At 42.9% G+C, this 26,629-nt stretch overlaps 1 protein-coding gene across 1 annotated transcript; it reads right to left on the minus strand.

The window, feature by feature from the left end:
- On the minus strand, window positions 1–26,629 carry LOC126145509 (dehydrogenase/reductase SDR family member 11-like). Its single transcript, XM_049915563.1, has 6 exons — window positions 26,484–26,629; window positions 18,037–18,199; window positions 10,955–11,084; window positions 4,873–5,002; window positions 436–582; window positions 1–333 (listed from the first exon to the last, which is right to left on the minus strand). Exons 1-6 carry the CDS (start codon window positions 26,613–26,615, stop codon window positions 292–294), a joined length of 744 nt encoding a protein of 247 aa, XP_049771520.1. The 5' UTR covers window positions 26,616–26,629; the 3' UTR covers window positions 1–291.

The raw sequence follows: 26,629 nt of genomic DNA on the forward strand, positions 1-26,629 counted from the left end.
TTTATACATAGCACAACTCCACCCATACAGCGTAATACGAAACGTTTTCATCTTTGACAACCACACAAATGACAGGCATTCTGTGAAACAAAAGCATGAAACACATACAAAGGACTTCAATATGTTCCACGTAAGATAGTAAACGTCGAATAAGCAGATTTCAGTATACAACTGTATTTTTGTTGTATTATGTCAATGTGTTTTATAATGACACAGTTCACGAAGATCCAGCATCACAAAGCGTTACTTGTCTACAATAGCAACATCTGTAATTCTCCACTATTATTGTCCTTATGCAGCACTGCCGTTTGGACGTAAAACGATCTCATGAACCTGCAACATCAAAAGAAAGTGTTTCAATTGTTAAGCGCTATAAAAGCGAAAAAAAACCTGCTTTGCGCAACAGCAGAACAAAGAACTGTGAAAGAAGCTTACCTGTACTCGAGGATGCTGGGATAACATGTAAACCACGGCTTCTGCTACATCCTCTGGTTCCATGTACGGGGCTCTATCGTAAAGGTCTTTAGGCCAGAATTTCCCGTTGTTTAGCAGCTCTGTCTTCACAGTGCCCGGAGAAACTGCCTGTAACGAAATTTCGCTCTGTGAGATTGACAGCTTCTCTCTTCTATACAATGTAAAACTTGTCAATGAAATAGGAAATGTAGCACAACGCAATGGTAATTCTATGATTCCCTGTTGCTACATAAAGAGGCTTTGATGTGGTGGCTCATTCTCCTCATACACAACAGTCTGGTAACATCTTAGAATGGAGCATAGAGCAGCCAATAAAAACCAGGTACGTGGGACAGCAATAAAAAGTGCGCACCGTCTTCACGTTAGCAATTTCTGTAACACTCTCTGGGGTTCCGTCAAAATTATTATCATCACCTTTCTTTTTATAGTTATTATTATTGTATCTAGTACTATGATGGTGACGCACATTTCTTGTGAGAACGATAGAGACGCCTGTGTGGTATGCCATTCAACTAACCATAACAACAGCAAACAAAGTTCAGGTTCATGCAGATTCAAAGTTCAGATTCATTTTTATCCTCACCTTCTACATCAAAACTACGAAACGTATCTCACCAATAATCGCTTATTCGAACCCAAAAACTAACATAACTCATCTGGGGGAAAATTTTATTATTTCTGTCTCGTTGTTCAGTAAGGTAGCAATAACGCGTTGTTCATTATGCTGTGAACACCTTGCGATAGATACTAATTCTCAAAGGTATTTTATTCAAATAGCAAGCAACAATGTGGCTCAATGTTAAAGCACCTCTAAGTGAGTAAGCGAATTTCTCTTATCACAGATTGTAATATTACGCAGATAAAAATAGATATTCCATCACTCAAGCCTTTTGTCAGAGTCCATTACATATGATTATGAATCAATTTTCGTCGAAGAAGAAGTCGCTGGAAAGGAAGCACGAATATACAGGTAGCAGCTGGAGATATAAATCGACCATAACCGTTCCAAAGGAACCAACCCAGCAGTCACATTAATCTCTTTCGAAAACTACATCAGCCCCATATCTGAAAAACTGCAACAGGAATTGAGCTCCTCCCTTCATGACATCTAGTCCACTGTCTTGACCACCGTGCCTCCTCCCACAGTAGAATCCATCTAAAACTGCAAGAGTCGTCAGTTGCAACAATCTCAGCCATCAGCGTGTCACCAAAGAGAGAGGACTGAGAAAATTGCAGACAAATGTTCTGGGTACTTCCTAAGGAGGGTATTTACTCCAGATCTTCTGGGGACTCCGTCATGAGGGGACGCGATTTCACTTTGCCGGCTATTCACGCATTAACACAGGGAAATAAAGTTGGAATACCGTCCTAAATGCATTACAAATTTTTTTTGAACTGATTAAGCGCGCTAACTTAATAATGAAGGAAATGTAGGGTCGAATACATTTTTATTTATGCTGTTGCAATACATATTACTACCTCTTCGACTCTTAAAATTATATAAATTTCTCTTCGGCCTACGATTTACATTAATAAATGTCGAACTAACTTACAATAGAGAGGAAATTGTACAAATATACAACTTTTTAAATGTTTTTGTAATTCAAACAATGAATCAGAAACACAGGATGGTTATAATAATATGCTAAATATGGAAATTAGGTAATACAAATGGAGGTTGCAAAATTAGTTACAGAATGTCTGAGAAGAAGAAATTCCGGAAGCTGGAGTGACGTTGCATTTGTTACACTGTACATCATAGTTACTCAAAAGGCGTTATGCGGAACACTGACTTTCCGCGGGAAGTGAGTAAGTACTCCGTGAAAAACTATTAATAAAATGAGATTTTTTTCGATATTGAATATTTTTAAAATTTTATTACAATTTCTGTATTATTAGCTATGATTTAAAATTGAAGTACTCACTGAACAAAACAAGTTTTTCAATCTTCAAAATAAGCAATGTGTTCCATCAGAGTACCAAGATCCCCCAAGTGTTCCGTCAGAGGAAAAGTTTGGGAACTCATGGTCTACGTGAAAGAATACAGGTGGGTTAAAAATGCTAGTGACCCAACATACTCTGTAATGGACAATGTAAAGTTTGGTAACTATCGTTACCAACAGTTCTTGAGAAACCAGACGCTGGCTGAAACTACGATAGTGTGGTAAGGAACATACGTTTGAATACTGTAGCTTCTGTTAGACTTCATAAAGATAGAGAGAAATTCAGAACTGAAAGAAGAGCTCGAAGATGCAATATCACGAAACCTACTCTCTATAGCCCTAGGTAAACAGCGGAAACCAAAAAGGAATATGTGTTACTAGGATGTGCCTGAAACACAATTGTTTTGCCTATAATACGAGGTGCATTCAAGTTCTAAGGCCTGCGATTTTTTTTCTAATTAACTACTCACCCGAAATCGATGAAACTGGCGTTACTTCTCGACGTAATCGCCCTACAGACGTACACATTTTTCACAACGCTGACGCCATGATTCCATGGCAGCGGCGAAGACTTCTTTAGGAGTCTGTTTTGACCACTGGAAAATCGCTGAGGCAATAGCAGCACGGCTGGTGAATGTGCGGCCACGGAGAGTGTCTCTCATTGTTGGAAAAAGCCAAAAGTCACTAGGAGCCAGGTCAGGTGAATAGGAAGCATGAGGAATCACTTCAGAGTTGTTATCACGAAGAAACTGTTGCGTAACGTTAGCTCGATGTGCGGGTGCGTTGTCTTGGTGAAACAGCACACGCGCAGCCCTTCCCGGACGTTTTTGTTGCAGTGCAGGAAGGAATTTGTTCTTCAAAACATTTTCGTAGGATGCACCTGTTACCGTAGTGCCCTTTGGAACGCAATGGGTAAGGATTACGCCCTCGCTGTCCCAGAAAATGGACACCATCATTTTTTCAGCACTGGCGGTTACCCGAAATTTTTTTGGTGGCGGTGAATCTGTGTGCTTCCATTGAGCTGACTGGCGCTTTGTTTCTGGATTGAAAAATGGCATCCATGTCTCATCCATTGTCACAACCGACGAAAAGAAAGTCCCATTCATGCTGTCGTTGCGCATCAACAATGCTTGGCAACATGCCACACGGGCAGCCATGTGGTCGTCCGTCAGCATTCGTGGCACCCACCTGGATGACACTTTTCGCATTTTCAGGTCGTCATGCAGGATTGTGTGCACAGAACCCACAGAAATGCCAACTCTGGAGGCGATCTGTTCAAGAGTCATTCGGCGATCCCCCAAAACAATTCTCTCCACTTTCTCGATCATGTCGTCAGACCGGCTTGTGCGAGCCCGAGGTTGTTTCGGTTTGTTGTCACACGATGTTCTGCCTTCATTAAACTGTCGCACCCGCCAACGCACTTTCGACACATCCATAACTCCATCACCACATGTCTCCTTCAACTGTCGATGAATTTCAATTGGTTTCACACCACGCAAATTCAGAAAACGAATGATTGCACGCTGTTCAAGTAAGGAAAACGTCGCCATTTTAAGTATTTAAAACAGTTCATATTCTCGCCGCTGGCGGTAAAATTCCATCTGCCGTACGGTGCTGCCATCTCTGGGACGTATTGACATTTTAAAACAATGCGCATGTTTCTATTTCTTTCCTGTCCGGAGAAAAAAAATCGGAGGCATTAGAACTTGAATGCACCTCATAATATACTACTAAATGACGGACATTTTCCACTTAGGGTAAATGCAAAGTATTGCTGTATGGACAATAAAATAAATTATCAGAAGAATCAAATTGTTCAAATGGCTCTGAGCACTATGGGACTTAAAATCTATGGTCCTCAGTCCCCTAGAACTTAGAACTACTTAAACCTAACTAACCTAAGGACATCACACAACACCCAGTCATCACGAGGCTCAGAAGAATCCAAAAGCCTTTTACTGCTTTTTGGAAATAGGTGTTGTGCCCAAAAGGAAAAGTTCATAATCAGTGTGTGCGACTAGTTCTGAATTACCGAAATGAGTTATGAAATTGTATTAAGTTGTTCATCAAGTGAGAGAGATAGAGATGTTGGTAAGAACTATAAATGAACAGGAAACGATGAAATTCATCAAGAAACAAATTAGAAACAGTAATGAAACTGAATGAAACATAGGAGTCTGTTAATGACAGCCCTGTTCTTACCGGTCTAAACACCAACTATTCGTTATATCCTATTAAAAAGATGGCCAAACATGCTCACATTCGGTAAGGCTAACGCAGAAGACATGTTAAGAGTAAATACCTACACGTGTCTCTGTTACCACTCTAGAAAGTATGGCGAGAAACGTACTTATTGAGTCAAATAATCTACATTGTTTCTAGAACAAGAGATTTGATGCTATTTATCCCTGCTTCGTCCCGTTAAGGTACAATTTAGTAACAGCTGTTGACTTACCCCCACGCGAATCTTGCTCTTTTTGGCGACGAGGTCCTTCCTGAGGCCTTCGAGCAGCACGTTGACGGCGTGCTTGGTGGCAGAGTACATGGCGGTTTCTGTTCCGAACGCTGGCAGGTGTGCAGTTAAGCTGGAAACAAGGACAGGAAACTGTGAGGCTACCTGCAGTCCCAGACAAACAACAGATACAAGATGTAACGTACTGTGCATACATAGGAAAAGAAATCCACTACTGTACAGCTACACTATTGATGAGAAACAGCTGGAGACAGCGTCTGCCGTAAAATACCTAGGCGTAACTGTCCAGAGCTACCTTAAGTGGAATGACCATATGAAACAGATAGTGGGAAAAGCAGACACAAGACTCCGATTCATCGGAAGAATCTTAAGGAAATGTGACCCATCCACGAAAGAGGTGGCTTATAAGGCGCTTGTTCGCCCGATTATTGAGTATTGTTCATCTAACTGGGATCCCTACGAGTTATAACTGATAGAGGAGGTAGTGAAGATCCAACAAAGAGCGGCGCGTTTCGTCACGGGATCGTTTAGCTGGCGAGAGAGCGTTACGGAGATGCTAAACAAACTCCACTGGCAGACGTTACAAGAGAGACGTTGTGCATCACGGAGAGATTTACTATTGAAATTTCGGGACAGCACTTTTCGAGAGGAGTCAGACAACGTATTACTTCCCTCCACATACATCTCGCGTATTGACCACGAGGAGAAAATTCAAGAAATTAGAGCCAATACAGAGGCTTCGTTCTTCCCATGCACTATTCGCGAGTGGAACAGGATTGGAGGGATCAGATAGTGGTACAGAAAGTACCCTCCACCACACACCATTAGGTGGCTTGAGGAGTGTGATGTATGTGTATATGTGCGGCAAATAATATCCAGTCAAGGAGAGTGTTAACGAACTGTCAGATTGCAAAATGCTAACTTTCATGGCAATGTCACAGATAATAAAATGTTCTGGGCTTTTACACCGAGATGGAAAGGATGGTTCAAATGGCTCTGAGCACTATGGGACTTAACATCTGAGGTCATCAGTCCCCTAGAACTTAGAACTACTTAAACCTAACTAACCTAAGGACATCACACACATCCATGCCCGAGGCAGGATTCGAACCTGCGACCGTAGCGCTCGCGCGGTTCCAGACTGAAGCGCCTAGAACCGCTCGGCCGCACCGGCCGGCTGATGGAAAGGATTTCACTTTTAAACTCAACGTGTCGTCCACATCTTCAGAGGACGTTTTCAAGAGCTATCGTAGTTTCTTTGAGTGTCCGATTCACACCTTAGCTTGCTGCTGACTGCAGTAAAATTTCGTCTACGCCAGCTCTCACGCAGTGGCGTGACGTCACATGTTTTGAATACCCGCGCGCAATTGGTCGTTGTCGACTGCCGTCGTCTGCTACTGCTATCACCCCATGGTGGAATACTGGTACACATCTTCTTCAGCACAGGGATCCAAATGTCATTCCATTTCACGCCCTCGTCCTTCCTACTGTAATTCCTGGGGTATTTTAAATCTCTATGGCTAGGGGGACTATGCTCCAGACTGAACGCTGAAAGGCTTAATCAGTCTTAAATGATGATGATGATTATGGTGATGATGATGGCTTCTGTGTATAGTCTTTCGTGGTATCCGCTCGCGGCTGCCAGTACTTAAGTCCCGTCAAAATGAATATGGTGGTCTCCTGGCTGCAAACATGTTCTGCAAGAGCTGATCTGTCATTCTCCCCCCTTCTGCCATTGTCCTACACCAGTATCAGTTTTTGATCAGAGCATGAAATATTCTTTCTTGTCAGCCAGCCTATAGCATAGAGTCCAAATCAGCTGACACAATGAACCTTCATACTAGAGCAGGGCTTAACAACTCGCTGATTTTGAGAGTGAGCGCTCTTGCCTGCTCACGCCCTTGCTCGCGAACACAGCAGTTGAAACGAGGCAGAGACTGAGGAAAATGGGCATGATCTGTATGGTTGCGACAACACGGGAGAAGCTGCACCTGCAAAATAGAGGAGGGTCAGTTTTGAAACCGGTGGCGACTCGGCACTGTATAACGCCGACAATATCTTCGATTTCGATCCCCAGTGCGTGGAATGTTACGTTTTTACACAAATAGATGGGTTCACCAAATATTTAGTAGATCACAAGACTCAATACTTTCAGGAAGCCAGTTTACAAAGGCACTACATGTCTTACCAGGTACACGAATACGGATACCAAAAATTTTGAAGGACCTGAGCGTGTATAAGAAGTTGTAAAACATTAAAGGAACTTCTGGGCTGAGGAAGAAGAAGAGGAACAGAAATTAAGCGAATGTGCCGTTCGGATGACCTACAAGTTTTCACTACTTTTCACTTTCACTACCAGCAAAGTCCTTGCGCCTTTTCATAGATGGTGATTTAATAAATGAATACTTGGTAACTGTAGCTGAACATTTATGTCCACTTCAGATAGAACAACCTCGCGTGGTGCCATTCAAAAATGTCAATCATGCGTCCCACACAGGTTCTAGCAGAGAAGGTTCATAACAACCTTGCAAAATCTTCAGCGCTCTATAAATGTGTAGATATGGCACGCACACAGTTGGACGTGGCATTCTTGACATCGTTGAAGGAAGTGTATCAAATGTAAGTTTCTAGCGGAATTTATTAGTTTATGTGTCTACCGACGAAGCGGCCAGTCACGTTGGTGAAAAAAATTAGGATTCGTAGCGCTACTGATGGGAAGATAAAACGCTTCCAGTACTCAAATTGCGCTAATCTTTAGCTTGAAGTAAATGACCTGTAATAAGACAGGGAATATAAAGACAATCTATATTTCTCCAAGCATCACACTCGAGATCGATCTCCTCGTTTACACAATGCTCCACGCGGCTCCCCACCGTGTTCCCTGCGACGGGCAGTTTTGCGTTCAGCATCTGCTCACGGAGCAGAATTAGAGGATCAAGTTTGAGATATTTGTCCGAATTTCCAGATTTATCTTTCTCATCATTTCCCCGAAATCATTTCATGCGGATACCGAGAAGGGTTTTATTCATTCTCTGTACTTTCCTTTGTTTGATTTTGGTACTTATTATTTTATATTTTTTCCCTCTTGAACACCCCTCGGATAATTTTCTGATCTATTCCAGTCCGCTCTTGTGCTGGCACTCCAGCGACCTCGTCGAAGACATAAACTTTTTCATTCATATTACAGGGCCAAGAGCGTCTTGGTTTCGTCACATTTGTTGAGCCACGTCAAAAACTGCTCTGGAGAAACTGAAAGTAGTTAGCGATCAAATTTAATAAAAACATCCTAGTTTTCGACTTGAATGACCAGTTAGAACAACGATGAGCTATTATTCTTGTAATTCTGAACTATAGTTTTCGACTTGAATGACCAGTTAGAACAACGATGAGTTATTATTCTTGTAATTCTGAACTACATCTGCATTGCCACATGTACTTGCCAGTTAATATTAAGGAGCACATTATATGAGAGTACTGTGTAAACTGTCTTGAGAATCCTAAGAAATATCCGATCTCGCCCAGAAAATCTTGACGATCTGTGGCTGTGAAAACGCACTGCTCATCTGCATATGGTGCATCTGACCTAAATTAATCGTAATTTTCAGGAAACAACCTCATTCAATTGGAAATTTCGTAGGTGATACAAATAAAGATTCGTGTGAATGAATGTGTTACACTAGATACGGAGGTCATTAAAAACCACAAAGTATAGCAGGTCATTCCTTTACGTAATAGAATCAGGTGACAAAAGTCATAAGACAGCGATATGAACATATATAAATGGCGGTAGTATTGCGTACACAAGGTATAAAACGGTAGTGCATTGCCTGAGCTGTCATTTGTATTCAGGTGATTCATGCGAGAAGGTTTCGGGTGATTATGACCGCACGATGGGAATTAACAGACGGAATGATAGTTGGAGCTAGATGCATGGGACATTCTATTTGGGATATTGTTAGGGAATTCAACATTCGAGATCAACAGTGTCAATAGTGTGCCGAGAACACTATAAATAAAAACAAAATAAATTTCAGGCATTACCTCCCACCACGAACAACGCAGTGGCTAATGTGCTTCATTTAACGATCGACAGCAGCGGTGTTCGCGTAGAGTTGTCAGTGCTAACAGACAAACAAAACTGGGTGACATAGCCTCAGAAATCAAAGGGGGACGTACGACAAATGTATCCGTTAGGACAGTGCTAAGGAACTTTGCGTTAAAAGGCTATGGCAGCAAATGACCGACGCGAGTCACTTTGCTAACAAGCACGACATCGGCTGCAGCGCCTCTCTTGGGCTCTAAACCATATCGGTTGGACCCTAGGCGACTGGAAATCATAGTCCGGTCAGATGAACTACGATTCAAGTTGGTAAGAGCTAGTGATAAGGTTCGACTGTGGCGCAGACCCCACGAAGCCATTGATCCGAGTTGTCAACAATGCACTGTGCAGGGTTGGTGGTGGCTCCATAAAGGTGTTTACATGGAATGGACTGGAGCCTATGGTTCGTCGTCCTCTTGGAGACCATTTGCAGCCATCATGGACTTCTTTTTCCCATACAACGATGTAATTATTGTGGATGACAATGAGCCATATCACTGCGCCACGATTGTTCACGATTACTTTGAGGAACATTCTGGACTGTTTGAGCAGATGATTTGGCCATCAGATCGCCCGACATGAATTCCATCGAAGATTCGCGGGACGTAATCGAGAGATCAGTTCTTGCACAAAATATTTTACTGGTGCTACTTTCGCAATTATGGACGACTATAGAGGCAGCGTGAGTGAAGCGTCACCGGGTGCTGAGATGGACGGGCATGTGGTCAGCACACTGCTGCCAGGCCGTATTTCGATTTTCGAGACCGGAGCTGCTACTTCTCAAACAAGTAGCTCCTCAGTTTTCCACACAAGGGCTGAGTGCATCCCGCTTGCCAACAGCGCTCGGCAGACCGCATGGTCACCCATTCAACTGCTAACGCAGCCCGACAGCGCTTAACTTCGGTGATTTGACGGGAACCGGTGTTACCATTGCTGCAAGGTCGTTGGCAGTATAGCAAGTACTCGTAATAATTGTAGCAACGAGAGGATTAGAGACATAAAGAGTCAATCTTATTAAAGCACGTTCGAAGTGAAGTGTAAGGTTAATGATTCAGGACATTGTCATAACTAACATCCTCTTTGCTAGAGCAGCCCATAGAACAAGATCGCAAATAGATGTAATTAAACTTTGTTTAATTGAACAAGAAAACTTTAAAAAAAGGAGTCTGCTGTTTCTGAGGCAACACGACAAAAGAAAGTAAACGTTTTCCAGAAATTCTTCTTAGTAAAGCGAAGGAAAGGTTCATCGCAACAATTGTTCTCCAACGAAACGAAAATATATTCTTGAGAGCGTAGACTACGTTCTCCTGACCAGTGGGAAGTCTATGTCTAAATAAAATACTTCTTCATAGTTCTATCGAGCAGCACAAAATGTCCACGGCGCAGAACACCAAGGATCGGAACACAGGCCGCGAGAGTGCAGCCATCCGGATGGGAAAGGGAGCGTCCAATCCGAGGCGCTGTTCAAACGGTGATAGTATATTAGTCACTGGCAGTCGAGGACACAACTGACTCTAGCCGGTTCCGAGCGACCAGAAACAATCGCGGGTCGGAAGGTTACAATTTTCCTATCGGCTATCGAAATCGATCCCTAATGCTATCTTCTACGGGCTCTGGCTGCTTACCGGGAGGCTCTAATGGGGGCTGAGCCGGATACCACGGAAACGAACCTGAACGCCTAAGTCAAGCTGACGATAACCCGCTACGCAAAGATGCGTTGCGGGTTGGCGACATTGAAGGCGAAGCCAAGAGACACCCCAAAATGTTTGGCAGAGGTTTCATAAAATCACTTTCTGACTATTTCTCTACGATTGCACTTCCGAAGAGGGCATGGGAAAAATAACACTTGTGTCTTTCCATGCAGGTTATGATTTATTAAATTAGAATGGTTACTTCTCCCCGTGTAGATTGGTGCACTGTAAGGGGACAAGTTGAAAGTTTGGATTATACTGGACACGGGCTTACCTGCTGATGTGGATGATGAAGCCGTCGTCGACGCCCCTGTTCAGCATGTCCTGCACGGCCTCCCTGGTGCAGATGCACAGTCCCAGCACGTTCACGTCCAGCATGCGCTTCCAGGACTCCGTAGGTGCGGCTGTCCACATCAAGACGGCAAAGAGTCAAACTTTAATACTCTCAGGCAAGAACAACAAATACTAGTTAGAGTGTTCTCAGAAAAATACGCTGCTGGCCGCGTGCACTCTAAGACAAAAAAGGATTCACCACAAGGGAATTATCCCAATGGGAAGGAAATCGGTAGATGTGATGTACATCTGCAGACAAACAAATGATTACACTTTCAGAAAATTTAGATGGTTTATTAAGAGAAAGAGCTTCACAAATTGAGCAAGTCAATAACGCGTTTATCCACCTCTGGCTCTTATGCAAGCAGTTATTCGGCTTGACACTGATCGACAGACTTGTTGGATGTCGCCCTGACGGATATCATGACAAGATATGTCCAATTATCACGTTAGATAGTCAACATCCCGACCTGGTTGGAGGGCCGTGCCCACAATGATCCGAACCTTCTCTATTGAGGAGAGACCCGACGATCTTGCTGGTCAATGTAGGGTTTGGCACACATGAAGACAAGCAGCAGAAAATCTCGCCGTGTGCGGGCAGGCATCATTTTGCTGAAATGTAAGCCCAGGATGATTTGTCATGAAGGGTAACGAAACAGGGCGCTGTGCTGAAGGGGTGCTGCGGATGACAGTCACAGGGGTCATGCTATGAAAAAAAAGGCACCTCAGAACATCACTCATGGTTGTCGGAGCGTTTGCTGTACATCTACATCACATTTACCGATTTCCGTCCCACTTGGATAATTCCTTCTAGGTGTGTCGTTTTTCTTATCTTAGTGTGTAATTGCATTGCGTCGTTTTTCTTATCTTAGAGTGTAATTGCTTTATTATGAAGGTGGCATGCAACGAACATCAAAGTCTCATGAAGTGTGGTATAGGTAGGTTCAATCATCTCCAGATTCTTAATACAAGAAAAATTGGCTACAGAATACTGTAACCTCTTGCTTGTGAAGATGGACAACCATCAGCTGTAAAAATTTGGGTTCGTCATCCAAAAACCGCATTGGAGTGTTAGCTGTGTAAGTAGAAGAAAAAAAAGTCTACCAGCACGCATCACATTCGACTATGTGATAATGGCGTATCGAGACTAAGATCTATCGTCCCACAACTATGTTGTTCTCATTGATTGGGATCCTCTGCGACTTCTGTGTGAATCTGGAGCCTATGGGATCAGGAGAACTTTACTCAACGCCATGCAGAGTAGCAGGAGCTGCTAGTGATTAGTGCCAGAAAGGAAAGACATACAGGTCGTGTAGGATGGTCCAGACACGTCACGAACCTTGAGTCAGTAAATGAGAATGTTCACTGCAAGACAAATATCAACACAGGCAGTCCAAAGACGTCTGAAGCACCACAGAGTGTCAGCATGGTGACCGCTGTTGTGCATTACTTCAACACAACAGTAGAGAGAGGGCCCCCCCCCCCCACAGCAACACTGGTTTAAATGGTTCAAATGGCTCTGAGCACTAACCTAAGGACATCACACACATCCATGCCCGAGGCAGGATTCGAATCTGCGACCGTAGCGGTCACACGGTTCCAGACTGAAGCGATTAAGCCGCACGGCCACACCGGCCGGCAGCAACACTGGACTCAGATGTGGCACCACGTCGTCTTTTCTGGCAAGCTCACAACTGTCGTGTATGAGGAGGCTTCGAGGAAAACGAACTTTGACAGACTGCAATCGTCATCTTCATACAGGCACAACTCTTAGCGTGATGGTATAAGAGACCATTGGCTACAGAATACTGTAAGCTCTTGCTTGTGAAGATGGACAACCATCAGCTGTATAATAGAATGACGACAGTGAAAATTTGTGTCCGATCCGGCCTCGAATCCTTATTTCCCGCTTATCGTGACCGGTCGCCTTACCATTAGGCTATCCGACCACGCTTCACGGCCAGACCCAAACTTCCATACGTCGTCAACCATGTGTCTACAACCTTCATCACCTCTGGTCGGCGTTGTCGGCAATTTGGAGAACAGACCACTAAATTTCTTCCAAATTTCTTCCATGCTACACAGCTTTCCTGTCATCTGCTGTAATCATCTGAACGTATACTTAGCTTTAGTTTTTTCGAAAGACGCGATAACGTTACATTCGAGCTCATAGGAAAGTGGAACATGAAATACGAGCTGGTCACACAGGAAAAAAATAAAGTAAAATAAAATAATCCTGACTGACAAATATAGGAAAACAACCAGACTATTTTACAACCTAATAATTGACAAGCAAAGCTTCATGTGATGAGTTGACACATAAAAATGTACACACCAGCATAAATTCATCTGCTTTTCAACACGACAGAACTGCTATAAGCTAAATGGAACTTTTTCATTCGATGGCTCGTATGTGTAGCACAACGGTGGGAGGCTACAGGTCTGCAAATAAACACATCAAAAAAAGTTTTGCATCACCCCGGTTCCCAGAACTACTGATGGTAGACGTTGACTGTAGATATTGTATCACAGACACAGTCCCTTTGACTGTTCAGAGAGCCGGCCGCTGTGGCCAAGTGGTTCTAGGCGCTTCAGATAATTAGGTTTAAGCATTTGTGAGTCTAGGGGGCTGATGAACTCAGATGTTAAGTCCCATAGTGCTTGGAGCCATTTTAACTGTTCAGAGATGTCACTAAACCTGCCCAAAGATGTAAAGAACCATGCACGAGCAACGCTTATTAGACGGAGGGGGTCCGACAGCCGATCAGTTTCAGTAATTCCACCAGGAAGGAAGTACACGGCTCGTGTTGTCTGTAGTTCAACCATGCCTAGACGGTCAATATCACGGTTCGATCACGTCCGCATTGTTACTTTGTGCCTGCCAGGAAGGGCTCTATTCAAGGGAAGTGTCCAGGCGTCTCGTATTGAACCAAAGCGATGTTGTTCTGACATCCATGTTATACAGAGAGACAGGAACTGTCGATGACATGCCTCGCTCAGGCCACCCAAGGGCTACTACTGCATTGGATGACCACTGCCTACGGATTATGGCTCAGAGGAACAATGACAGCAACGCCACCATGTTGAATAATGCATTTCGTGCAGCCACAGGATATCGTGTTACGACTCAAACTGTGCGCAATAGGCTGCATGATGCGCAACTTCACTCCAGACGTCCCAGTGCAACCACGACACCATGCAGCGCGGTACACATGAGCCCAACAACATGCCGAATGGACCGCTCAGGATTGGCATTACGTTCTCTTCACCGATGAGTGTCGCATATGCCTTCAACCAGACAATCGTTGGAGACATGTTTGGAGGCAACCATGTCAGGCTGAACGCCTTAGACACACTGTCCAGCGAGTGCAGCAAGGTGGAGGTTCTTTGCTCTTTTGGGGTGGCATTATGTGGGGTTGACGTACGCTGCTGGAGGTCACTGAAGGCGCCGTAACGGCTGTACGATACGTGAATGCAATCCTCCGACCGATAATGCAACCATATCGGCAGCATATTGCCGAGGCATTCGTCTTCATGGACGACAATTCGCGCCCGTATCGTGCACATCTTGTGAATGAGTTCCTTCAGGATAACGATATCGCTTGACTAGAGTGGCCAGCATGTTCTCCAGACATGAATCCTATTGCACATGCCTGGAATAGATTGAAAAGAGCTTTATGGACGACGTAACCCATCAGCCACTCTGAGGGATCTACGCGGAATCGCCGTTGAGGAGTGGGACAATCTGGACCAACAGTACCTTGATGAACTTGTGGATAGTATGCCGTGATGAATACAGGCATACATCAATGCAAGAGGACGTGCTAGTGGGTATTTGAGATACCGGTGTGTGCAGCAATCTGGACCACCACCTCTGAAGGTCTCGCTGTGTGGTGGTACAACATGTAGTGTGTGGTCCTCATGAGCAATAAAACGGTCGGAAATGATGTTTATGTTGAAGTAGATTCCAATTTTCTGTACAGGTTCTATAACTCTCGGAATCGAGGTAATACAAACCATTTTTTGATATGGTTACTATGTACAGGTTATATTTGCATTGTCCTACATAATAATTACGACAGTGAAAAGAATACTCTCAACAAACTAACGTGACTGAAATTCAAGTGCCAGCTGTATCCATCCGACAAAGACCATGAAAGGGCGAATAGGGGAAAAATTCGTGTAGTCGCAAATTTTTGAACGGCGGTAGTGGGGAGTTTCAGGAACAACATACGGGTACTAAAAAATACACACTTGCGGGAAGTGAGTGTAGGATGGGTTGCGTTTTAAGGTCACTTTTTGACGTTTTCCTTGAATAACTCGAAAACTGCAGCTTCTAGCGAAAATGTTTTCCAGCGAAAAATTGAACTAAAATTTCCTACAAAAGACACTTTAAGTTTTTTCTCGAGAAGTAACAGTTTCTGCGTTGCAGGGGATGGAAAAATCACAAATTATTAAAATAGTGTTTTAATAGTATAAAATTAATGCCTATTGTTTAACGAAGTGGGTTAAGGCTAAATAATAAATGGCTGTACCGTATCTAAGTACAGAAGAGCCGTATTGAGGGGTAAATTGTGTTCTGGGGATGTAACAGGTGGTAGTGGAAGGGAGCGGGGATGGGCAGTAGAAGTGTGAGGGATGCCAGGCCGCCAGAATGAAATCACTTACTTCCCTCATATGAAGGGCTTATTTCAATAGTGGCGCAAGTCCATTTTTGTTCATTCTGAGATACAGAGTCCTAAGTTAAAAGATCGCTGAAAAATATGCAGTTGAGATACCAGAAATATTCACGTATGTATACTTGTATATTTCTGGTATCTCAACTGCATATTTTTCAGCACCCATTTAATTTTAGGACTCTGTATCTCAGAATGAACAAAAATGGACTTGTACCACTATTGAAATAAGTCCTTCATATGTGCTTCTGTAAAATGGAGGTCGAGGTAGTAAGTTCCCACTCTCTCTACACCACTACGTCGCAGGAAACAACTACACTCTGTTTCACAATCATACCGGGTCTTCCGCAGTGTGCCTCGTAAATCGCTGGTTTCGTGTAGACACACCTGGAGAGTGTTTATTTTTCCCAAAAGGAGTTAGCACTAATTGGGATACAGATATTAGTTACTAATAAAACTACATACACAAAAAAGCAACACAAATCTCTGCCTCACTGCCTTCTACTGCCAGTAGGGAAACTGACTGTTAGTCATCCTGTAGGACTGTTGCGGCTTTTTTCGGGGAAAGGTCAGTTCTCCAACCACGAGAGCTGCTCGTTCTTCAGTTTACAGAATAATCGACTATATCCTCCCAAGCATTTCCTGTTCAGTTCTCTTATGACAGAAGACACCTACTGAGAATCATGTCCAGGGGACCACCTTAGATCTCGGTGGTCGCAGTATAATTATTGTCTCTGAACAAAAATACGATGCCAGCGGGAGTGGCCGAGCGGTTCTAGGCGCTACAGTCTGGAACCGCGCGACCGCTACGGTCGCAGGTTCGAATCCTGCCTCGGGCATGGATGTGTGTGATGTCCATAAGTTAGTTAGGTTTAAGTAGTTCTAAGTTCTAGGGGACAGATGACCTCAGAAGTTAAGTCCCATAGCGCTCAGTGCCAAAAATAGAATCTCTATTTGTCTCAATACGTGTTCCTTTCACTTACCTTCTGTACCAAATTCTACCAGTTCTTTCTATCTGTGGTCGAAGTTTCATGGAGCTGTAGTTAGCAGTAATTCGCACGTAAAAGTTACTTTGATCCTTAGGTTTTGCTCACCAGTGAACTTTTTTTTGTGTTCCAGCACTTGTTACCCAAGTGACGAGTGATCTCAACACATTATGCTAGCAAATCAGTGAAAGAAAATATGTACTTTAAGGTAACTTAAATGATTTATATCTCCGCAAAGTTGTCAATTATTCTTTTGGCAAAAGTAGCTGAACCAAAACATTTTAGCAGATTAGTGGTATATAATCTTCACAAATGTATTCCCCTCCTTTTCGGAGTGTTAACGCCCAACGATATGCAGATGCTCTCCAAGCACAAAAACGTCTTGCAATTTCGAAATGCTCTGATGAATTATATCTCCGAGAAAAGTATCTTTCGCGTTGATTGTCCACCATTGTCCGTGTTTCTGACTACGAAGGACCAAGCTTGGCATGTCTTCCACACCTACGCATAATTTTTTTCTCAGACCTGGAATCGATTGCAAAAGAGCCTTTAAATGACTTAATGTAGGGTGCGGAACACCACCTCAAGCAGATAGTGCTATCCACAACCATCACTCATTTGCTGTCGAAGAAAGAGATTTTTGGTTCAGTTACTTTTCTTGAAAAGATTATATTAGGTTTCACCTCTTTTCTAATTACTTGATAAAAACACTGTAGTATGCAAATGGTAACCAGCCTTTACTCTTATCTATAATTTCCGAGAAGTAACGTCCAACGACAATATTCTCATTTCATGATTTCAATGAGCTCTTGGACACCAGTGTAAAAAAAAGCGAGGTGCCGAAAATCGAATTTCAACCTCCGAATATAATTGTGGTCGGTCAGTGATGCATAGTGCTATAGCCAGCTCTAATGTAAATAACTAATATAAAAATGTAAACACATCTTTATTTTAAGAAACCTCTTACAGTCTATTTACAACAATTTATCTATGATCTTTCGGGCAACTGCATAAAACTGTAAAGTTCTTTCTACAAGGCATACTCAGGTTCTAACACTAGTGGTATATGCCTTCAGTGACACTTCATGTTTTTGTTGTCTATAGCAGCAGCAGACAAAAGAAACTACCTGTGCCATTCAATCGATTATCAGGTATTACAAAATGCGTCAGACATGTCAGTATAAATATATATAATGCAGTATGACAGCATTATAAGCATATATCGGAAAACATAGCATTTATATCACACCAGATCCACTGATATTGCCCAACTGAATAGAAATATGTGATCGGAGGCTTCACTATATGTTTTGCTTCACTGAGATGCCGAAACAAACTCATAAACTGCTATATTTACTTACATGATAGGTCGCTCTCTACGACAAGTCCAGCGTTGTTAATGAGGATGTCGACACCTTTCAGATTGTCCTTAATCCATTTGAAAGCAGCAAGGATGCTTTGCTCGTTGCTGACATCTCCTTCTAGAGCGTACAACTTTCCAGGAGCATCTTTTAGTGCCAGTGCCTACACAAAAACAAGATTACCGGCGAACGGTTTACGGCTAGCAGAAAGAAACAAGGGTCAAAGATGATATTAAAATACGTAGAACAAGATGGTGCTGTATGTTACCATATCCAAAATTATCTTGCCAGTAATATTTAAATAATAATGAATTGCAAAAACATCTTCTTCTATAGATAAAATTAAATGAAATTCATCTGTTTGAATGCCTTGCTGTAAGTTATAAATTTTTCTGTTAACTGAACGTAGTGGCCGTAAATAATAGTTCTTCGATATGGCATCATCTGAAGAGGAGAAAACAGAAGCATAAATTGAAGAAACTGAAAGAGATGAAAATACTTCGTGTTAGCCTGGTTGGAGACTTCGCTGCAAATTGTCACTGCACAAATCCAAAGATTCGGGACCATATCCTTGCTCGATTGTTCTCACGTTAATGTAGCGCCCAATCCTGATGATACTTTGTAAATGTGCAAAATGTCAGTGTGCCCCGTGGTTCCAGTTCCACGAGCATGTTTAGTAAACCATATATTCTAACCAAACTCTAACGTGGTGATCATTTACAGAAATATTACAATGATGTGGAATTTTGGTGAACAAATTATTAAAATTGGTTTTAAAATGCGTTACGGAACATCCACGAAAAAACTTCATGTATCTCATCGGATCCATACTCGCTTACTTGTTTTTCTCCACTTACATACGCAGGGAAAATGTTAACATGTTGAGCTTCCTTAGTGATTAGTCGTTCTATATCAAAAGTCTTCTTTCTGTCGCCATGATTTGGAGATTTATTTTGCTTTGCAGCTAACGGTATTTTTGATCTCCTCAATTGAGTAATTATTTTTCTTTTTTGTGTAGGCCTATGCTATCCCCACAGCATAACTAGTGTAAAATCCCAGTCTGAGTCTTTACATACCTCAGAACTTCCAGGCAAGGAACGGGAAGGATATCGGCCGTACCCTTCCGAAGGGACCAACGGAAATCACACGGAAAACCCACATCAGTGTGTCCATGTGGACATTTAAACCACTCCCCTCCCTGTGCAAATTGTTGGAACATGGCCTCTACATCTCTCACTATGGAACTCGTGTACAGGCAGAAATGAAGAAATTTAAAATATGTGCGATATTCATAAATCTTACATAGTCGGCTTAAATAAAAGTGTTAGTCGGAAAACCTTCAAACGAGACAGGACCTGTGGCAAGGAGATGTACTCACAGTACTACCAAGGCATGGAAAAAGAGACGAACAGAGGAAACGGGGCTAGAACCTAGCGCCCTGTCTATATTTAAGTAATCAGAGACGTTCCTAACAGCTCTGCTGGACAACAATGTGGAACAAGATGCAACACAATTGTATGCTGATCACACAGCGTGATGCCAAGGGTCTAGCGCACGTCGAAAAAGGATTATAGTTTAATTTCCAGTTGACATCAAGATCATTAGAGACTGGGCACTACCTCAGCTGAACGAGGATGGAAAAGGAAATCAGCTGTGCCCTTTTTCAGGGACCACGTATTCTTCTGAACTGGTTTAGACAGATCTTAAATAGCCTACATTAGGTACGCACAGGGTGCCTGGAATCATGCTGCTTTTCGAATCCAACTGTATAGGCCAGGCACTTACTTTTAGTTTACAGAGGGGCAAAAAGTTTTCATCAATCAACGACCAAAAGTTATTCAAAAAAATGTCTCTGAGCACTATGGGACTTAACATGTGAGGTCATCAGTCCCCTAGAACTTAGAAGTACTTAAACCTAACTAACCTAAGGACATCACACACATCCATGCCCGAGGCAGGATTCTAACCTGCGACCGTAGCGGTCGCGCGGTTCCAGACTGAAGCGCCTAAAACCGATCGGCAAAATTTATTCATTTGAAAACCTGTTTCGAATATTATAACTCTGTTTTCGGTGCAAAAATTTGTGTTTGTAAATTAATGGAGCTATAATAATGCAAAAGTAGCCTTCAAATAAATAAATTTTCGTAGCTGCTTCCTGAAAGAAAGACTCTCCTTTTACAATGAAGCCATCAGAGCAAGACTACAAAAGAGATACTTAGCATTTGACTTAACAAAATATGTCTGCAATAAAAAATCGTTTTGTAAACGCAAAATTCATCACTGCGAGACATACATTCATTCAGAACACACATATGTATCATAAATAGTACTTTTATGATCAACAAAAGAAAAGCAAGTAATCAGGAAAAAGGAAAGAATATTGTGAGGAAGATATTAAGAAATATACGAATTGTAGAAGTATTTAAATTGTCACACAGAAATAAACAATAACGTACAATAAAGTATAGGTGAAGAATGAGTCCTAGCAGAACGCCAAGAAAAATCGTACAGAATTTAGAAAAATTAACCGAACGGCTTAGGAAAATGAATGAAGACCTATAAAATATTGGTACAAAGAAACAAGAAACTTAAGACTGAACAAAATACGGAAACAAGTATTTCCCCAGATAAATGAGTCCCAGGAACATTGAAGATGATGTACAGTAAAAACGAGGAAAGAAAAGGTGAACAGACGAAGAAGTGTTGAAGTATTGGAGGGCAACGTGTAGGATAAAAATCGTAGAGGGAGACCAAGAGATGGATACACTAAGCAGATTCAGAAGGATGTAGGTTGCAGTAGGTACTTGAAGAAGCTTGCACAGGATGGAGTAGCATGGAGAGCTGCATCAAACCAGTCTCTGGACTGAAGACCACAACAACAACAACAACAACAAAATTTCAGTGATAAGCCCTCTAAAAGAAGTTCTTTCTCTTTTTTTCACCCATAATGATCGTTTACTTCACTGACGCCGTATATAACGCAACGACTGCAGAGAAATCAAGAGTGTCCAATTTCCTTTTAGTACTCGATGTCTAGACAGCTTGCTCTCTATCAGTACAATACTGACGAGCACCGTGCGGTATGTCTAAGCACACGGGACTTTCCTGGTTCGCTTTAAGACGCACTTTAAGTGACTTTAAGTGGATGCTTACAGTTTAGGACAGGCATGGCCAAACAGCGTTGCGCGAGCGCATGCGCTCCGGTGGCGCTCCTGCCTAGCTCTCCGAGCACAGCGGCGAGTGCGGATGAGGGGTGAGGAGGAAGAGGAGAATGAAGGCTGCAGACGGACGTCGCTAGGGCAAAGCAGTCGCCTTGTCATACGGCAAGCAATTTGCTGACAATACTAGTTGCGTTAAATTAGATTTACGTTCTGCATTAGTAATACTATAGCGTCTACACTCATGTCTAAAAAATGAAAAGTGGAAAAGCCATATCGCTCAATGCCGAATGGAAATTGCCTCACTATTCGTATAATATTAAGGCCATGCAAAGTACTTAGTGTGGATAAACACGAACCACACAAACAATTTGATGCACTTGTCTTCTGACGAATGACAATGAATGCTGAGTGAATTGAAGGCAGCCATTACGGCATAAACTGAGTTAAGGGTAAGCAGAGTGCTGACAATATCTTTTGTAGTCAACATGTGAGTTAACGAGCATTTCGCTCTCATTTAAGTCAGCCTTCAGGAATTGTGAAACGAACCCTGTCGTCTAGGACTGCCCGCCACAAAGGGCGCAGTTTCACCACGAGATGGGGAAATTCACAGGTGTCTATTGTCTATTGAGGCCTAAGCGCTAGCCGGCCGGTGTGGCCGTGTGGTTATAGGCGCTTCAGTCTGGAACCGCGTGACCGCTACGGTCGCAGGTTCGAATCCTGCTTCGGGCATGGATGTGTGTGATGTCCTTAGGTTAGTTAGGTTTAAGTAGTTCTAAGTTCTAGGGGACTGATGACCATAGATGTTAAGTCCCATAGTGCTCAGAGCCATTTGAACCATTTGTTAAGTCCCATAGTGCTCAGAGGTATTTGAACCATTTTGAACCTAAGCGCTGTAGTGTGCGAGTGAGACAGACGAGAACCTACGTCATAGGGAAACCCAGTGGAATCCCTTTGCGGCCGAGGAGACGTAGAAGTGTTAAATATGGCGGATCATCTTTTTCTCCACACAAAACACACTGAACGATGACAGCCTATCACCTTATTGAATCAGGTAATAGAATCTTTGTTATAAAGTTTAGTGCATAATAGTTACTTTTGTTCATTAGTTATTTATCAGAAAGCACATTGGTGCAATGCTACTGGTCGAGGCCTTCAAAGCTAAGAAGGAAATTGTATTAGTTTTATGTAAAAGAATTTAACGTTTATTATGTAATGGATATTATTGTTACTTTATTTAGAACGCGAAAGGCGTCAGGCTTTGATTATTTAAATATGTTAAAATGTAAAGTAATGCAGAATAAAGGGAAACATTTATGAAAACTATTTCATTCTGTAGCAATTCAGGGAAACAAGCCACAGTAATTTTAATCTGCCATCCTCCATAAATTTTCATGGTGATCCCAATAAAACTTGAATATTAATCATATCTATAATAGTTAGGATTCACTGTTAAAGTGAAATTAACAAGTTTTGTAACAAAGATCTGAATGCTAAAATCTGAACGCTTTGATCGATCTTAACGATCGACATTTCATATAGGAGCGCATCATTAAAATGGCAAATGTTGTAAATATCAACTCTGTAACTTTATTTGTTTAAAAGATATAGTAAATTTAAATGATTAATATTTTCATTTAAGCATCAGATCATCTTTTTCTCCACACAAAACACATTGAACGACGACAACATGACACCTTATTGAACCATTAGGTAATAGAATATTTTTTGTAATGTTAGTTACTTTTGTTTTTTATTTATTTATCAGAAAGCACATTGGTGCAAGAATACTGGCAGAGGCATTCAAAGCTAAGAAGGAAATTGTGTTGGTTTTATGTAAAAGAATTTAACGTTTATTATGTAATGGATATTATTGTTACTTTATCAAGAACGTGAAAGTGGTCAAGCTTTGATTATTTACATATATTAAAATGTAATGTAATGTAGAATAAGCTGTAGCCAATCAGATGGACGGCTTCAGGAAAGGGAACTGCCCTAGCTGGTTGAGCGAAGGTATCCCGCGCACGGGAAATGCGGCCGGGTACGGGCAGAGGGCAGTTCTGGTCGAGACACCAAAGGGGAGACGCGAAAACGGGCATTTCGGATAGGAGACACCAAAGTAAACAGTGCTGGAGGAGGGAAGGTCGGTTTTTAGGCAGCTAGGAAGTGAAACAACTCAGAAAATTTCGCGTTGTGTGGTATCGCGGGACTTAGTCTCTGAGCGGTGAGCAGCCGCGCGCCTGGTGTGAACTCCAGCTTCTCGTGTAGTTAAGGAGGCGGACTATTGGACTTGTGTTTCTCCATGAGATTGTGAATGATCAAACTGTATCAAATAGATATGCGCTCGAATGTAACAGTAACTCTAAATACGACCACTTTCGCTGTTAGTTTGCTTTCTGAATAAACATTATTCTAACCGAATCGCAACTGTGTGGCCTACATCATTTATGGGTCGTTAATTTGGTTCCCAATATTATTATTACTGTCATTATATGTTATGTTAACTTTGTATTTCGCAAACTTGCCATCAGCCAGACAATTTAACCAAAGGGTCACAAGTGTCTAAACTAGGGCACGTAATGCGACACTTGCGGTTCAACCCCTAGACGAGTTTGAGCCGAGACATTTCGACGAAGAGGAACCGCATGTGAGCCCGAACATCTTTGGGAAGTTAGCTCACAAACATAGAGTATTATTTGAATTCCTCAAGTGTCTTAACACAAGGGCAGAATCATTTGGTGACATATGGCGGTCAAGACTGATGCCATCAAACAAAAGTACTACTATGGAAAAATCAGCTTCGTGTTCATGATATGGAACATTTCCTGCAAGTCAAGGCAATCATTCCTGGGCCAGACATGACTCTCTGAAACACTTCATCACAATTTCCCAAAGAGATTCCAAAACATTGTATGACTGAGGACAGATTTCGAATTATGTGTCAGATCGTTCTCACTTTTGGCTGCTAATGTACCTCATTACCCCTTCCAGCCGCGCGGGATAGCCACGCGGTCTAAGACGCCTTGTCACGGTCCGCGCGGTTCCCACGTCGGAGGTCCGAGTCCACCCTCGGGCATGGGTGTGCCTGTTGACCTTAGCGTAAGCCAGTTTAAGGTAAATTAAGTTGTGCGTAAGCTTACGAACCAATGACCTCAGAAGTTTGGTCCCATAGGATCTTACCATATCATTACTTCCAACTTGAGCTGACAGATGTACAGTATAGCACCCTGCTCAGCAACCTGTTTATCCAATCCAGGTATTTACGAGACTTTTATAAAATGTCTGCTACGGTCGCAGGTTCGAATCCTGCCTCAGGCATGGGTGTGTGTGATGTCCTTAGGTTAGTTAGGTTTAAGTAGTTCTAAGTTCTAGGGGACTAATGACCTAAGATGTTGAGTCCCATAGTGCTCAGAGCCATTAGAGCCATTTTTTTTATAAAATGTCACCCCAAGAGTAATGTCCTCGATTGTACAGACAAGCCGCTAAAATATTTCAGTGTTTTCAGTGTTTGGTACAACACATGGGTGCATAATTTTTTTATGCAATTGACAACAATGTAGCAACATTCAGGTGTGACTATCACGGATCATGATTTCCGGATTTATTACGTGTTATAAAAGTTGTTGCTTTGAAAGAAAAAAGTGAAAATAAGCACATGTGATGAAATCCTGCTTATAAAAGTAGTTGTACTGTGTTGCAAACGTTAAATATAGGCCATTAAAATTGCTACACCACGAAGATGACGTGCTACAGACGCGAAATTTAACTGACGGGAAGAAGATGCTGTGATATGCAAATGATTAGCTTTTCAGAGCATTCACACAATATTGGCGCCGGTGACGACACCTACAATGTGCTGACATGAGGAATGTTTCCAACCGATTTCTCATACACAAACAGCAGTTGACCGACATTGCCTGGTGAAACGTTGTTGTGATGCCTCGTGTAAGGAAGAGAAATGCGTGCCATCACGTTTCCGACTTTGATAAAGGTCGGATTGTAGCCTATCGCGATTGCGGTTTATCGTATCGCGACATTGCTGCTCGCGTTGGTCGAGATCCAATGACTGTTAGCAGAATATGGAATCGGTGGGTTCAGGGGGGTAATACAGAACGCCGTGCTGGATCCCAACGGCCTCGTATCACTACCAGTCGAGATGCAGGCATCTTATCCGCATGGCTGCAACGGATCGTGCAGCCACGTCTCGATCCCTGAGTCAACAGATGGGGACGTTTGCAAGACAACAACCATCTGCACGAACAGTTCGACGACGTTTGCAGCAGCATCGACTATCATCTCGGAGACCATGGCTGCGGTTACCCTTGCGGCTGCATCACAGACAGGAGCGCCTGCGATGGTGTACTCAACGACGAACCTGGGTGCACGAATGGCAAAACGTCATTTTTTCGGATGAATCCAGGTGCTGTTTACAGAATCATGATCGTCGCATCCGTGTTTGGCGACATCGCGGTGAATGCACATTGGAAGCGTGTATTTGTCATCGCCATACTGGCATATCACCCGGCGTGATGGTATGGGGTGCCATTGGTTACACATCTCGGTCACCTCTAGTTCGCATTGATGGCACTTTGAACAGTGGACGTTACAGTTCAGATTTGTTACGACTCGTGGCTCTACCCTTCATTTGATCCCTGCGAAACCCTACATTTCAGCAGGATAATGCACGACCGCATGTTGCAGGTCCTGTAAGGGCCTTTCTGGATACAGAAAATGTTCGACTGCTGCCCTGGACAGCACATTCTCCAGATCTCTCACTAATTGAAAACGTCTGGTCAATGGTGCCCGTGCAACTGGTTCGTCACAATACGCCAGTCACTACTCTTGATGAACTGTGGTATCGTGTTGAAGCTGCATAGGCAGCTGTACCTGTACACGCCATCCAAGCTCTGTTTGACTCAATGCGCAGGAGTATCAAGGCCGTTATTACGGCCAGAGGTGGTTGTTCTGGGTAGTGATTTCTCAGGATCTATGCACCCAAATTGCGTGAAAATGTAATCACATGTCAGTTCTAGTGTAATATATTTGTCCAATGAACCCGTTTGTCATTTGCATTTCTCCTTGGTGTAGCAAGTTTAATGGCCAGCAGTTTATATTCCTAATTTTATCATGTGTGTAGCTTTCAGCATACAGTCACCTCACTGATACACCTGCTCGGAATAGCGTAGTGGTGGGGGAAGCAGGAGAGGTTGAACAGACTCAGCTCCCCAAATCTTTCCCAGGCCTGGTCTAGGGCTACAAGAGTGGCGAGCAGTGGCTGGTGCAGCTTACCTTGACCTTGTCGACTCTCCTAGCCAGCCCCACCACGGTGAGTCCGTGCCGGAGCAGACTTTGGGTGATGGCTGCCCCGATGCCGACGCTGGCGCCTGTGACCAGAGCGACGCGGCCTGCGTACCTGTCCATGACTGCTGACTTAC

The sequence above is a fragment of the Schistocerca cancellata genome, chromosome 2, assembly GCF_023864275.1.
Source record: "Schistocerca cancellata isolate TAMUIC-IGC-003103 chromosome 2, iqSchCanc2.1, whole genome shotgun sequence".
In the NCBI taxonomy this organism is placed as follows: domain Eukaryota; kingdom Metazoa; phylum Arthropoda; class Insecta; order Orthoptera; family Acrididae; genus Schistocerca; species Schistocerca cancellata.